We start from the raw sequence: 16,692 nt of genomic DNA on the forward strand, positions 1-16,692 counted from the left end.
CATTACTTTTTTGTTTGTTTGTTTGTTTGTTTGTTGTTATGACAGTCATACAGAACATACTGAGTTAAAAATAAGTTTAATTTTCTTGTAGTTTGATGCAGCATCTGAAACATTTTCCTGTGTAAAGCGTATTTGTAATACAGTATATATTTATTTATTATTTCAGTCTATACACAAACTTAATTTTTAAAATGTTGTTGTTAAAATTAAAATTAAAATTTAGCGCTTTTCATCGTTATTACGATGTTACATTTCAGCGCTTATTATTTTACGACATGTTTCGATGCTATTGCATCATCCTCAGGTTTTTATTGTTATTTTCATCTTGTAATAGTTTGACGTAGTGAAACTGTGTTCTCTATTTGTGTCCTGTCTAAAAGTTTGTGAAATAAAGTCGCCTGTATAAATTTCTGTTGCTTTTGGCCTCAGCAAAGGAGTCGGTGATGAGCCTTCCTGTTGAAACGGGGCATTTCTTGACAGCTGGACAATTTACAGTTTTCCCCACAAAGGCTCTGTATCGTAATGCAGCGTAGTGGCCTATTTCTTCACACAGCCAATTATCTTCTTTCTACGTAATAACCTTGAATGTGGCAATTGAATTTCGTTTGTACGTACACCAGAGGAGTCACTTGTGATTCGGCCCTTCCTTTGGCGAGATTATTAATCCTTTGATTCTGGATGATGTATCTACACGGCGTATAAAAGTCTGCCAATGAAACTGATTCATTCCCATAAGCAAGCAAGTAACAGCTTCGTAAAACCTCTTTCGAGCGAGGAGTCTTGTGTACTCCAACTTTAAACTGCCATTTCATTTCATTTCATCCAGTGTTGCAGTTATGTGACCTTGTTTTAGCGTTGAATATGGATCCGTGAGGCTCTTCAAATTGAGCAGTAGCCAGGAAACGAGTTCAATTCAGCGCTGTAGTTCGTTGTTCTTGTTAGGAACTAAGGTATTGAAGCTGTGATAACTGCTGAGCGCGAAAACTGTCTTGCTGTTCCTATCCTCTCACATGTTCACATTCTGTCCGTACCGCAAAGAAAACACAGCTGTTCACCATTACAAAGACCAACTGGTTAACGCTGTTTAAGGAAACAATCGATTTTTACACAGAACCCAGAAGCAAACTGGAATATTAGCCTGCCCGATGCCTGCCCAGCCCCACAAATTGTAGATTTGAAACACAAATTTCAAGCGAAGTCGGACGAGTGTTCTTGAATCTTGAAAAGGCATATCTGGTTGACCTCGTTGGATAAACCACGGCATTGGTGGTGTTGTTGTTTAAACTATTCAGGGTCCTGTACTTTGTTTTTAATGTCAACACATTCAGAGGAAGTTGTAATTTCCCCCTCTTAAGTAACACGATTTGTGGATATCGAGACAGTGTTTGTTGATTTCAGTTTGGTGTATGCAAATTTAGTAAACAAGAAATTGTTGTTTTTATTAATAAAAGGCTTGGTTTATTTCACGCTTTAGAAGAGTTAGTTTCCTAATTAAGTGTAGATAATAATCTTTTCAGGTTTTGTACGTGTTTAACATTCTTAAGTCTCTGCCTTGTTTTAATGTTTTAAATCAGTAAATTAATTTGAAGGCCCTAAAAGTTGACAGTCGACATTTATTGCGATCAGTAACCTGCAAACGCTACTAAATTTATATTCATAATTGTAAATTTCATCTGTCGTTTTCCTTGATGTTTTGGAGGTTACGAAAGTGGAAGAATCCTGATTTGTTTATGTAATCGCAAGTTTTGAATTCGGGGAAATTCTATATTATTATCATCTGTTCTCTAACCGCAATATGAGGACATTTTATTGAAATTTCGTTGCATCTTATTGAAATGTTATAAACGCACCAGTGACAAGTTCACGCATAATCCATTAATTTTCTTTAACAAAGTCAGCAATTAGTGTGATGTATGATACTGCTATTACCTATCATGTACGCGGGCCAGGGGTTGAGAACCCCTTTTATAAAGTTTCCTCGTCACACAACCACTGACATTACTCCGCCACTGATTATGTTGTCAAATTTGAAATTACAATCGATACCTATCGAAGGCCGATCGTTTGTACGAAGGAAAACGACCTACTCTGAAAGTAGCTACAGAAACGTGCGTGGGATGTGTAAAACGACTTGCAGCAAGAGATTTGAAATAAATTTTAAACTAGTTTCGTGTGTATTACAACCTAAAAGGAAGAAGTCGGTTGCTCGAGATATAAAATAAAAATGCGGTTTGATCTTACTCAATAGTTTCGTAAGTGTTGGTTAAACCAGAACTGAAACAAAATGGCCGACTCGTGCCACAGGTTAAGGTAGGATTTTTTTTTTACTGCTGTGCTGTATACATTTTGAAATAATGTGCATTTCTGTAAGCCAGCATTTAATTTTAACATAGTGTTAACCGTCTGAAGCCTAAGCTCGCCTAAATAATGTTTAATAATTAAGTCCGTCGCGCCATCATTACAAATATTAGTTTGTTATCGTTTGAGTAAATAATAATTTACATTGAGAATCTCGCAAGATCTATGAACACAAAGTGCAGGTTTATTGATTGTTAAAGCATGCTTTAAAGGGTTAATATTATTGTTAGCTTCTTGAACCATTTGTCATTTAATACGCGAAAGATTTACAATTTGTTTTCAGAAACGGTATTTTAATATATCATTCCCGCAAAATGTTACTCTTTTCCGAAGTTGGACTTTCTGTTTCCATGAACCGTAATGTACAATCCACAAACAAAATAAATGAGAAACATTAAAATGAACGAAGGTGGTACATACATGCATGCGGGAAGTTGACCATTTGCGTACCGGCATGTGGTAAAGGTTTAGAAATGCCGGTTTGCGTGTTCCTTTAAAGCGGGACGTATCTGCACTGTCAGAAATTGGCCGATTTTGACCTGCGTACAGATCTAACGGAGCCGGGCTGAGAAGCCTGTGTTGTGTTGGATATCATTAGGTTAGGTTAGCATATTAAAAATGTGATTATCATTTTATTTAACGGTAAATTGTGAAAGGGGAATGGCAGTTACATACCAAATTTTGGTAGGAAAATATCTTCGAAATTGAATACCGAAAATTGATCGAGATTCGTGTCCGATGGCCGGATTTGGTGTTAGCGGTGTTGAACCTTCGGGTTCAGCTACCGGTTAGTTAACAGCAGTAGGCGAAGTACGAGTTAAGCTTGACCTTTAAACAGTACCCTGCGTATAAGTAATGGATCTTTTCAGAGTAGATCCAGTGTGTTGTTTGGATGGAGTCTGAAGTGAGCAACTGTGTAGAGATTCCGTCGAGATTAATTTGACTCGTATCTTTGCCTATATTTCAAAGTTGCGGCGGATCGTGTTGGTCAGGACTGAGTGATGATCTGTGGGGCCGTGACCTCGTGTTACTGGATGATTCACGTCGCAGCCTCTCAACATCACGTACAGCTTGACCCCTGAAGACTTTGGCAAAGCTTTATTTACAGAGTGATACGGAAATCAGAATAGCTTACTTTGTGAGGTTTGTAGGTGATTATCTCCAGACAGTGCAGGGGCGTGGAATGTGATGATTTCTTCTTCTTCTTCTTCCTTCCGTGTGTTGGGTTTAAGTGCATTGTCGTCTTCCGAATGGCTTTACTGTGTCTTTGTAACATTTAGATTTGTACTGAATGGGTTGGCGACGTTTCGCTTGAACTGGGTTATGCATGTGATGCGTATTTAGGGTCACTTTGTTTGCCGTTGTAGAAATGATCGCAGAGATTTCTCTAACGGATCGTTGCGTCTCTTGTTTATTCCTTTGCGTTTGGAAATGAGAGAAATGCATCTCCCGTTTAATGGACGCATAAAATAAATGCAGGCGACACTGCTGGGACGCGCACAGCATAGTAATAGTGCTTAATAGTCCCGGCCGTTGACTGGTGACTTCGCTTCTGAAGACAAACTTGGCACCAGACGTCACTCGGACCCTCTACCTCGTGCAGACCGAAGCAGCAGATGGATAGACATCTAATTGTTACTTTGTTCTGTTATTTTATTATTCTCTTATCAGTTATAGGAGGCAGTCGTTGCCTGCATCTCGATATCTCCTTATCTACCTCCTTTATCCACTCCTCTCCCATATCATTGTCATCCTATCATCCTTCTCGTCATTATCATTCTGTAGCTTGTGTTGGGCAAGGCCGTGGTCTAGGCAACACGGAGTTTTCCTCCGTGGCATCCCAACAATTACTCCATTCACACACAGAAGAAGGCAATGGCAAACCACTTCTGGATCATCTGCCAAGAACGTATATGAACAGGTCCCAGTCCGAGAAAAGGATGGAAGGATCCTGTTCATATGGACCTGTCGTCAGACAGAACACTAAATAAAAATAAAATACTACTTTATTTATGTATATACTCATCCTCTTCATCTTCCTGTCTCCTTATCCGTTTTCTTCATTCTCTGCTTTCCTGCTTGTTTACTCGCATGAAGCCATGTTTCAGATTTCGTACGACCACGTAGAAGTAAGCGTGTGGAGTGTAAGGTCGCGTTTACGAAAATTGCTACTAGTCCAGTGTGTCACTAGGTTGCAACCTCCGAAATATGTAGAAAATAGACCCACTGGGCTACTGGTCCCAAATTAACTGCTTGTAGAATCTCTGTGAAGTGCTGAAATACGGATTGTCGCCGTGGATGCTGGTGCTGCAAGGTGAATGAACTGATTATCCACCCTACGTGCTGCTCACAACAATACCTCGTCAACAGAACGTGCGTGGGCCGCAGTTCCGTGACATCTGTCTTTGGTTTTGCAGCTTCCACCACTTTCACCCGAAGCTGAATTGCACGACGTATTCCGTTCTCGTTTCGACCCCGGAGGAAAAACCTGTGTCATCCAGGACAGCAGGTCTCCGGGACCTCCCGAATACGAAGGGTGACTTCTAGCCGCTCGACCGCGGCGTTGGCATGTTTTTTCTTGGAACCTGTAACCTTCGTCGTGTTTATTTAATGATGCTTTTTGTTCTACATTGATTATATAGTAAGAGGCACTTGAAAACATTCGTTGCCTATTTTAAGGAAGCAAGCTGTTGTGTTTTCCGGGAAGGGCTGAGGAATACCACTCGAAGACGTTGAGAGTAACCAGTCCCCGATCTGGATACCCAGAATTTGAAGCAGGGATGCTAAGCGCTACACTACATGTATTGAAAAGTATCTGGTACGATGACAATGTTTACTGCGATGTCTCTGTACTCAAACATTTGTGTGACTTGTTGCTTCTCCCATTCTTCTAGAGGTACTCCCCCCACCCCGCCCTACATGTACACACTTGTCCGATCCTTTGAAATAACTGTATAAAGACGCCGATCCAAATTTTTGCTTACGAGAAGCAATGAAAATTCCTGGTAAACTCTGACGATGCTTGCAAGGCAAGTTGACGAATCCAAGGTATCTTATTTGTCGTCGTGCAATTTAGTCCAAAAGTTTTGTCTGTCACTTTGTTTCTAACACTAATTATGTTCTTTCGTCTGTTCACGTTCGTTTACGTCTCACGGAAGAAAAGGTTAGGGCGTGTTCTAACTCTGTTGGACTTCGACGAGTATGTTTTGATTCTGCACCGAATGTAGCTTGTGACTGCTATCTTATTGCCAAGAAAATCTCGCTGAATGTGTTTCAACTGTCAAGAAGAGATACAATCTTCCATTAATGCTATTAGGTAATTGAGCATGATGAAGTAGGCGGCAGACGCAACCCGCATCGGATGATATTTGCATACCAAAGCCTCAAGCGAAGAGGCTTCTTGGAGAACGTAGACTGAAAAATAAGAGAATAATATTGAAATGGCTCTGTAAATGTGACGTGAGGGTGTGAACTGATTCCGTTGTTGGCTCAGGACAGGGTTCAGTAGCGGGCTTTTTGTGAACACGGTTAATTTCTTGACCAAATGAGAAACGATCAGCTTGCCAACAAAGGCTCCGCACCGTTAGTTATTCAGTCCACTGTCAGATGGCACAAGGTTATTTTACTTACACCGTCGGAGTGTGCTCTAAACGAGTTTTTCCCCCCGCTTGTAGTGTCCGAGTAAGAACGGAATAAGTACTCCCACCCTATTTTGTTGGAAGCTTGCGAATGAAACTGGTAGCTTTTCCATTAAACCCGGACGTCGGCATGCGTCACGCTAATCGGTCTGTAGGTGGGGCTGATAATTACTGACTTCTGTTTCTTATTTTGCAGTTCAACTTCGTGGGCCGTATTCTGGGACCTCGGGGCATGACAGCGAAGCAGCTAGAGACAGAAACTGGCTGCAAAATCATGGTCCGGGGGCGAGGCTCCATGAGGGACAAGAAAAAGGTAACTTACCAACACAATTTCTGAGGTTACCGACGCTTGGCCCGGTCGTGTATCTGAATTCTGTGGAAATTGTGTGATTCAGCGAAGATGGGCGCCCCGTAGTCTGGTAGAAGTTATATCAACGTTTCGGAGGTGGTTACTGCCTCCATCAGCAGGGCGAATCGTCCAGAACCTATAAATCACGGTCATCTTCGTACTTGCCGCCGTGAGAACATCAGATTCTACATAATATAATTTTTCTTCTGAAGGGTGATTGAACTTCAGTATGTCAGAACATTTAGATTGTTACCGAGGTCTCAAACTGTTTTACTGACACTAGATCAGGATATTATGGGCCGGGATTGCTCAGTCAGTATAGTGACTGGAAAACCGGGGTTCGATCCCCGACGGGGGCAGAGGATTTTTTCCTCTAGCCTCTGCGTCCAGACCGACTCTGGGGCCCACCCAGCCTCCTGTTCAATGGGTACCGGGGTCCTTTCCCGGGGGTAAAGCCGGCCGGGGCGTGATGCTGACCACTCACCCCCATCTAGTGCCGAGGTCAAGGAAGAGAGGAGCTATACCTCCTCTCACCCCAAGCGCCTACATGGCGTATAGTGGGACAAACTTTACTTTACTTTTACTAGATCAGGATATTTCTGAAATTAACTAGAATCTGTTCAGCAGAACGTTTATGTAGTTGTTCTTACTCAGTCACAAATATAATTAGATTTTTACCGATGTTTATAAACGTTACCTGTTTTTGTTCTCTCTCTCTCTCTCTCTCTCTTCCCCCCCCCCCTCCCCGAGATCGAAAGGGAGCTTGAATATTTGTCAGTATAGTGACTAGGCTACGAGTTGGACGACCGGGGTTCGAATTCCGGCTCTGGGCCCGGCCATCCTCCTGTTTGGTGAGCAGCAGGGCTCTTCTCCTGTCGTGAAACGAACCATTCAGTGCTGAGGTTAAAAATTCGTGGAGCTGTACATCGTTATGGAGTCGTGCTTAGTTAATTAAGCGCGGGGACGGTTTTAGATTTTCCGAGGTCGAAGAAAGTCTAAATCAACACAGCACGAAGATTCGACTGACGCCATCGTTAAGTAAACCGCAAATCAATAAATAAGCGAATATAATTACTTAATTAATTGACGAATAAATACATTTGGTGGCAGATATTTTCCCATTGCTTGATGTTGTTCTCGTGAAACGTTTTTGCTGTCATGCTTTACCTACGTTTAATATTTACATAAACTCTTAGTTTCCATGAAGATACGTGGTTATGGAATTGCCGGTTTTGAAATATACTTTCTGCTTTGTCAGCTGGAATAAATACATTCTTTTATTTTTATGTATTCAGCCGTGACGGGTGAAAGGCTGAATCACATTTTCGCTTCTCGGTCTCGTTTGTCAACAGTGAGTTGTCTGCTATATTTGTAACGTTTGTCTGTATTACGTAATAATTTAACTCTGGATGAATTCTTAATGACATTTGATATTACGAGATCTTACTAAAATGTAAGTACAGACTGTAATTTTGCTCCAGTAGGCTTCCACTTTGCATGAAGACAAATACATTTAATGGTTTCTTCTCACGAACTGCATAAATTAACGTATGATTAATAAGTTATGTCACATACCCGTAATAAATATTTGGACTGGGTATTTCAGTACGATATAACGTATTACCAGGAACTTTTTAATTTATGTAAGTCGTGTTGTGAAATCCAGGAGGCCCTGGACATGTAACTTGCTTCTTCGGATGGGCTGCGTAATTTTATTGGCGGAATTTGAAGGAGGCCTCTTGGAAAAAGGTGGGATAAGAAGGATAATTTTACGAAAAGAAAAGAAAAGAATGCAATCTTAGATAAATTCTGGGGTTGCAGTGTGGATGGAGGTGGCTCAGGATCTTGTGCATTGGCTGGCTTTGCTGTTTGCGGTCTTCGGATTCTACTTTCAGTTCGTTTATGAAAGTGTTTACCAACAGCGAAGAGCCAGTGGCAGGCGAACACTGATATAATAAAGGGAAATATTGATTGTCTAATTAGTTACCAAGGTATATACAGACTCGCCTGACGAACACTTTATTTATGATCCTATAATAAAGTTCCAAGGTTCTGGCTTTCAGCTACTTTCATAATTTATATCAAGACCTTGTGCTAAATGTAATAAACAATCTTCTTTCGCGTCAGTACACAAAAGGTTTTCACGTCGACCGAGAGGTCGTAACCCAGGATTCTGAGATTATCCAATTAAAGCGGCTTATCCTTGCATTAGTGATGAGAGTACCGCAGGATGATCGCCGCGTTCTGTGCCTTCTGCAGGACCGGATGCGGCGAAGTGGCAAGCTCAAGGAGAAGAGGGGGGGGGGGGGAGTTACGACTGCACGATGTCTCAAAATATGCTCACTCATAAATAATGGAAAAACACTCTTTGTAGGATCTGAGGTTTTTACGGCGGTGAGCTCGAATATGGCTGTCTTGTGGGTTGTCGCGCCGTGTAGTCTGGTAGAAGTTTACCACCGTTTCGAAGAGCATTGCTGCGTTCATCATCAGGACAGTGAGTCCCGTCCTGTTGATGGAGGCAGCAAGGACCTCTGAAACGTCGGTAAAAGTTCTACCAGATTACTTGTTTTTTTATGAAACCCGAACATGTGACCACAAAACTCCCCGTAAAGAGCCAGTTGAAACTAGTTTACGAATATCAGTTTTAATCCAAGTTCTTGGTCGTTGCTTAGAATGCGACAAAGATCTCTCTATCCTGACGACGTTTTCTGATTACGGGGTGTTGCTGGCCCCACAGTCAGACGATGAAATGTAAGACCAACTCATGTCGACTGTCCGCAACCGCTTCTTCGCCGTTTTCTCAGGCCCTGTTCTCAGTCCGTTCGCTGTCGCCGACCAGACGAGTGATTAATTTGTTTTTAGGCACCCTGTACACAACAGCCGCGTCTGGCTTGTGCCTGTTTCTATGGCGGCAGCCCCAGATACTTGTAATTGATACCACTTGGATGGAGGCTCACACTTAATAATTCCAGCCCTTGTTCGTAGCGCCGGTGCGTCGTCATTTACATTTCATTCATTCTCAAAGGAGAGGAGGCATTTGGTACGCATCCTGATGTCGACTGTCGTGCCTTGCGTCCGGAAGGCGTCTGACTCGACTCTCGATCAGTTAACTTTCTCCTGACTGGTATTTTAGTTCAGTTTCTCTTCGGACCACTTGACTGAACGTTGTTGTCGAGTGGTTCGCACTCCTGCTTCGAATTTGGAAGCTCTTGGACTCAATTCTCCTCCCGAAGGCTGGCATGACTGTGGTTTTATGTGGTCTTTCTCAGTCACTCGAGGGAAATGCTACCTTGACAGTGTCGCGCCGCATATTACCGTGACATGCTCCCCCACGACTGACTTCTTCTTCCCAATCCTCACCATACATGATCGTATTCTCGTCTTAGTCGACGTTCTGTAACATCTGCGGTTGAAATAGCGTCGTTTAAATTGTGTTTGAGCGTCCGGTAGACCCTCCGTGGCGAGGTGCTTGGACGCAGGAGCAGCGGTGGAGATTGAAACTGCTTTGACCGCTGGTGGATTAGCTCACGGGCCCCTGCGATGTTCTATTTTGTAAGTTGTTGGCTTCCCGTAAGCACCAGATGCCAAGTGAGCAACTTGTCTATTCTCGGCTCCTCTGAGACACATATGAGTGACTTTGTATATTTTCATAAATGCAGCCGACTTGTACTGAACAGAAAATTTTTGGCTGGCTGTCAGATTCGAAGAACGAGACGGTTTCACACATTCTGCGATGTAAGATCATTAAGAGTGGAACTATGTAAATTGATACTTGGACGTTACTTCATTACAGAAGCAAAGCTAATCATAATTCAGACATTACAGCGAAAAACTCTATTGTAGGTACGAACACAGAGTGAGTGGTATGCTCCAGCAAGTTCATACATTTTCCGTGTGCTTTCTTGTGATAGTTTTATACCAAATTTTGAAGGAGGTGAAGTTGTTCAGAAAATGTCAAAGTTCGATTTGAGTCTCATGAAGAAGGAAAAAAAAGTTATCTACCCAGCTTTATTATGGAAGAATTTCTTTCGTAAAATACTTTCTGCGTCATGTTTCAGCCTTATCAGGTCATCTTCAGGTGTATCGTTGGACCTCCAATTTATTTCACTTAATAATGATTTCAGTAGCAACAGGGTTTTTGCCAGTTCGGTAACGTTTAGTGACGTCACTTCGCCCGACGTTTTTACCGCTATCAGATGAAGAAGGAGACAGGGACGTAGACATGTACACGCATAGCGGAAATGAGGAAGGCAAACAAAATTTTAGCCGAAAAACATGAAAATAGAGACTTGGAAGACACGTGCATAGAACGGAGGATAATATTGATGAGGTGTTAAGGATGAAATAAGGTGTGAAGGAGTCGTAAAGAATTATCTCGCTCGGGATACGAACCAGTGAATGTCGTGATAAATTGTGTTCCGTAAGTGACGAATTTCTGGGCGACTGTTAGCTTATCAAGAAGCAGTGTGCTCCGTGGAGATGGTTATATACAAAGGGTCTTTATTTTTGAACCCAAGATGGCAATTATAATAGTACTTTGGTGTTTGCAATTAATATAAACAAGTAAGAAGCCAGTAGAAGGGGTAAGTAAACTGTGATTCGTGGCAAGAAGTCGGTTAGCACGAGACATGATAATTGTTAAAAGTACAAACCACGTATGTCCGGTAAGTGCATTTGTAAAGACATTCATTCGTTCCTCGTGTGAAATGCGACCTTCCAAGAATGGCAGTACCTCGTTTCATGAGGGAAATTTTATGGACGGTGTTGGCAGTAAAATACAAAATGTGGGATATATCAGAATATAAATAATTTGCTGGGACTCTATTGGTATATATCAGTATAGGAACAAATTTTATTCTGCGAACTACCATTTCACATGTACACTTCAATATCTGGCTAAACGTCCACCAGACATAATTTTCTAAGAAATAGCCGGATATCATAACTGTGAAATAAGTATGTATCGTGTGTCCACTGTACATTATTTTCAGTTTTTAAAAGTCGATGAGATTACGGTATTTCTAACGAATAATGTCACATTCTTCCAGAATGTGTTCTCCATATTTCGTTGTATACAGTAGTGGGTTGTTTACAAAGATTGCAGCTGGGTGTAATATCCGGTAGTCATGAGAAAAGTCCGCTCCGAGTTAAGTAAGTGCTCTTGGCTTCCTTATCTTATGGAATTTATAGTTACTTTATTTAAGAGGATTGGGGTCTGATGTTCGGGGCACAAAGACTTCTAACATGCGTGCAATTAACAGCTTTCAGGATGTGTGTGTGTGTGTGTGTTGCTCTGGAAAGATGGCGCGAGGAGAGTTTGTTTTGACAGGCTTGTGAGCTGTCGTTAAATAAAACTAACAGCAGCCGAAGTTCCTGGTTAAGTACAGTCTGAGAAATTCACACCTGACCTACTGTCGTTATTGCTTGTGAAAATAGGTACCAAGTCTCGTGACTTTCTGCCAGTGTGACGAATGCAAATATGGAGGCTTGAGCGTAAGGGGAGTAACACAGTTCGGACTTGCGGGTAGATTCAAAAGTTTCAGAGCAACTTCATGCCTCCGTCTTCAGGTCTGAAGATGATCCCAATGAGGGCGGCAGTATTTTTCTGGAGAAAGTTTTGTCTGGGGAAAAGAAACTTATTTTCACAGCACCCCAGAATCACAGACTCCTGCGTTTAACCGGTGTATTCTTGTTCTCGTAAACCCACTTCTGAGCTGAGCACCCAGAATCCTCTCTTTCTCCCCGATGCTGTTTACCAGGAAGTGTCTAAATCTGGCTGACTCCGTGGGCGATGTTGGGGCGTCAGTGCAGCGTCGGAGTGAGATAGATGCTTGTGGTTCCCTAGAACAAGGAGAGACGTATACCTTGTGGCCTGCTGTTTAAACGTGTGATTTATACACCACATTTCGTGAATAGGTTATCAGATTTGCGTTTCTTACTGTTGGGAAGTTGTCTTTATCTGTCTTGGGTCTACAGACGGCGTAGAGCTATCTTCGAAGGAGGTTTCTAAGAAAAGGATGAAGATGTTGTGGCCGATTCTAAGGCAGTGAGTTTTAAGGATTGGACCCCATGTTCACAGTGATGAATTTTTGGGATTAAAATTTTCGTGAACATTTAAAAATAACAATGTTACATATTTCAAAGGAGAATGTTGAATCAAATTATTCTATATTAAACAATATAACAAGTTTAACGTTTTACTTTTACCGTGCTTGGGATGTGACGCTACTTATGTAAATGTTAACCTGTGCAAACTTAATAAAACATCGATATCTCGAAGAATATGTTGGACTGTAAATAGAACATTACAAAGAGATGAAGCTGGTATTTCGTAAAACGTTGGTAGTTCCTACATTAGATGTAAAAGAAAACATTGGTTTAAAAATGGCGAAACATTGTTAAACAAGCAGGGAAATTATTTTTTTACATTACAATTGAAATTAACACACACAGACATTTGATGGCAGAAGAGACGACTACAGAGGGATAGAAAGTGTAGTACTTAACTCACTCCTTGGACCAGTAGATACTCCGCTGATAGTTGCTTATCCAGTCGAGATACATTTAGCTTCTTATGGAACCCGGAGTTTCGTTGCCGTGTTAACAAGAGCCATATAAATGCACCCGACACCCTCACACTCTTTTTTAAGATCCTTTTCAATATTGTACTCCCATCTGTGTGTAGGTCTTCCAATGTCTTCTCTTCAGGTTTGCTGACTTGCGTTTCCCATCTGATATGCACATGTGCAGCATTCCCCTCTCATCTCTTCCTTGATTTGATTACCCTAGGCGTAATTACATCTGGAGTTACGTACAACGCACGTACTCCGCGAGTAGTGAGATTGAAGTTTTGTGTGTTAAGACACTGCTTTGAAAATATGATCTTTCGTGGAATCCGAAAAGTTTAAGATGTCTGTCTTATGGTATGTTGCGCCGCGTGGTCTGGTAAAAAATTGTCCTGATGATGGAGGCAGCAAGCACCTCTGAAACGACGGTCGCCGTGAGAACCTGAAAGCTCATTCACGCGTACGACAACTAGAAAGATAAACCGAGAGGTCGGAGCATACTTTGGCATAATCCGCGGTGAAAAGAAGATTTGGACCCTACTTGATGCTTGCTAGCCCCCTCCCGCCCCCCTCGCGTGTGCCTTTCATCTGGTGATATCGTAATAGTGTTTCCATTTTTAGAAAGATATTTTTATTGCGCGTTTTTCTTACCGCGGGGCTGGCGAGGACATGAATTTCCCCCCCCCCCTCCCCGCCCACCGGGTTCGTCTGACCTCTTGTGTGGCGGATGTGTTTCGTTTCACGAGAGGTTTTTCGCTTCTTCCCTTCAGCTGTTCTTAAAATAACGAGCACAGAACACAGCACTCCCTCCCTCCCACCGCATTATGTTCGCTTTTTGGAGCTGCCCGGTGAGTCGAGAATCCTGATTCTGAATGGAACCCGAAAATTCGTTGTATCATCCCGAACCACATGAATCTGATCCACACCATTGTAATCTATTCGTTGAAGGCCCATTTTAAAAATGTTTTCCAAGCGCTCTCTTCCCTTCAGGTTTTCCAACTAAAGTGTTTAAACCTATCCTCGATTAACACCCCCAAGCCAAGCTAAGGAGGTAGTAGACACTCGTAATTATGCTTTGAAAGTACTTCTGAGTGTTAATAGGGTTGATTTTGGAAAGTTTTGTAGTGACAAACTGCTACCCTTTATCGTGTACGAGTTCGCACACAAAACCTTGGTTGGAAAAACGAAAGGGGAGATCGAAGTGGATCTTACAAAAATAGGGTTTTGGGGGGTGCAGACCCGGATCCGTGTGGCTCAGGACTTCCGTTGTCCTCCAGTTTCTGTCAGAGACAGGGAATTGTTTGACCAGTTGAGCTACTAGCAGAAACTTCATGGGACCATTGGTCAGCAACCCTTTTTTTTACACAAGAGCCAACTTGAAGCGAAGATGTGTATTTAGCTTTATCTCAAGTCCGTCATGAATTTTCATGATAACTTTTTACTTACTGTAGTAATATCGTAACATAAAGTTTGTACAACATTTGAGATCGTTCTCCATTGTTTGCAGTATAATTTTAGATATTCGCAAAATTGAATATAATAAACAACATTTAAAAAATATCATTCCATTACACTTTGCACAAATTCATCTCTGTTTGGTTTGTATCTGCTGTTTTGCATTCTTTCTGATGAATTTATTTTCACTTTTCAAGCTGCATTTTATAGGAATGTGAACTGTAAGTAAGCAAATAATGGACAGTTTATTTTCAGTATCTGAAACAGTGTGTTATGTACCTTTCTTTTTATGTGGTGTGTAATGTGCTTTGTTTCTTACCGTCTTTTATTATTGGTACCGAATATCTCAATAAAGACTGTAGAGTGTTCGTTCGTTCGTTTCAGGGATGACAGTGGCGTATCTGTCTTTTGTAATGTATTTTTGTGAGCACGCTAGACCAGTGGTATTCAACCTTTTTTGTTCGCGTACCCCCAAATATAATCTCTCTTCAACTTTGTACCCCTGAAGTTGTTGGTGTATAATTAAAGTTATACATAGTATATAATCTACATCTAAGATAAATTAAATAAATTACATTACTGATTATTCAGTGTTTATCATAAAATATTTTTTTTTTTTTTTAAATTTCACGTACCCCCCTAAGATGTCTTCGCGTACCCCAGGTTGAATACCACTGCGATAGACTACAGAAAGGTGTAAGGTATTTTGAATGTGAAGGCTGTTTGGTGGCAATCCTTCTCCATCATTCTAATATTAATTTTTGCATTTTAATAACAGAACTTTTCGTCTAAATGAACTGGTAAACATTCATTGTTACAATAACAGGTATTAGAAACTGAAGAAAAACTTTGGTTATCGGTAGTCAGGCGGAAGATATAGTTGGAACCGTGAGCCCAAAACCCCCGTAAAGTGTTGCCATGACATTGTTTATAAATATTTATGCATAAAAAAATACACAGACACACTAATAGAAAGTTGGCATTATTGTTCAAGCATTTAATGGCATAGGAAGCAGAATGTTTTGACATTTTGGTCTCTGTCCTCTGAAGGACTTTGACAAACCATTACACATTATTTAATTGTGATTGTCAGTGTACGAGGTGTAATAATGTCTGTAATCGGTGTTTCCGAGAATGTTCGACTTCGTAATTGTCTTGTCTGTTTGTTTTTCTAATTCTTCCCTTGAAACCCATGAACATTGTGTGCTTTTATTGGACGGAGTTAACAGAAATTATAGCTTGGAAAAACTTTAATTTCAACAATACTGAAAGACACATAACAATGGGATCATTTTATTACTTAATTCAAATAATAGTTTGCAGTAAATACCATTATACAATTTATTTCGGTTATTTTTGGTATGTTTCTTTCTTTGTTGGGTTGGCTATTAATCTGTTGTTTTGAAAATATTTTAATAATGTTAAGTGTAGAATTTGTTTGTGTGCTTGTAACCCGTCACTCAACAAATCAGATGTTGTCAAGATAGAAAATTAATGCAAATAACTTATTCTCAGTTTCTGATGCACGAACAAGGTAGGTGGACGGCCATGATGGATTTTGGTCCTGCTGTTAGGTGCTTTATGAACAACTTTACCAGACGATATATTTAACAGCTGGTTTAATTTCATTTGTTAATGAACTTGAATTAATGCAAATTACCTTTAAGACCGTAATTTTTATAGAATTTCGGTGACTAAAAATATAATAGCAGCAAATCGTTACATTTCTCTTAGGATGTTGCTTCGATCAGAATTATTATAATTAACTGAGCACAGTAAAATTGATATTAGTGTATTAAGTGGGATTTTTTATCTCCACTGCTCAAGCAAGTTGGTCGTACTGCCCCAGGTTGGACTGTACTTTTTTTTAGTATGTTGAAACAAATTGTGTTTGGGCAATGTTAAAATCTATTAATTACCAACCACTGAAGTAATTCTTATTGATTATTATCAGTAATTTTCACACACTTACAGTTTACAGTTAATTTGAACTGAGACTTTTTTTCCTCTTGGATGAAAATTAACGCAGTTGAGTGACTTTTAGGGGAGGGGGTGTTTTAATATGTTGAACAAAATTGTACAGTTAGCTTTAGATTTGTTCTTCCTGTAACACTGGTGCTTGTTTGGTCGCAGGAAGAGCTTAACAGAGGGAAGCCGAACTGGGAACACCTGAATGACGAGCTGCATGTCCTGATCACAGTGGAGGACACGGAGAACAGAGCTACCATGAAGATGCAGCGAGCTGTTGACGAAGTCAAGAAACTTCTGATTCCCGTGGTGAGTGGATTCCAACCTAGAGCCAGCTTCGGCTGGCGCACGTCCGTCA

The 16,692-nt window shown here is 41.0% G+C and overlaps 1 protein-coding gene across 7 annotated transcripts in view; it reads left to right on the forward strand.

Moving 5' to 3' along the window:
* how (protein held out wings) overlaps positions 1-16,692 on the forward strand; it is a 143,241-nt gene that overhangs the window by 104,500 nt on the left and 22,049 nt on the right. For 6 of the 7 annotated variants that reach the window (XR_015537906.1, XM_022086684.2, XM_022086687.2 and 3 more), the window contains exons 3-4: positions 6,193-6,309; positions 16,500-16,643. Coding sequence is in view for 6 of the 7 variants with exons in the window: in XM_022086684.2 (XP_021942376.1) it covers positions 6,193-6,309; positions 16,500-16,643 (261 nt within the window). In the remaining variant the exon portion in view is untranslated. The remainder of the gene's footprint in view (positions 1-6,192; positions 6,310-16,499; positions 16,644-16,692) is intronic. The other variant, XM_022086685.2, reaches the window with a different exon arrangement.

This window comes from Zootermopsis nevadensis, unplaced genomic scaffold (assembly GCF_977971745.1).
Source record: "Zootermopsis nevadensis isolate Lab colony 2312 unplaced genomic scaffold, Znev_1.0 Znev_ptg000030l, whole genome shotgun sequence".
Lineage (NCBI taxonomy): Eukaryota > Metazoa > Arthropoda > Insecta > Blattodea > Termopsidae > Zootermopsis > Zootermopsis nevadensis.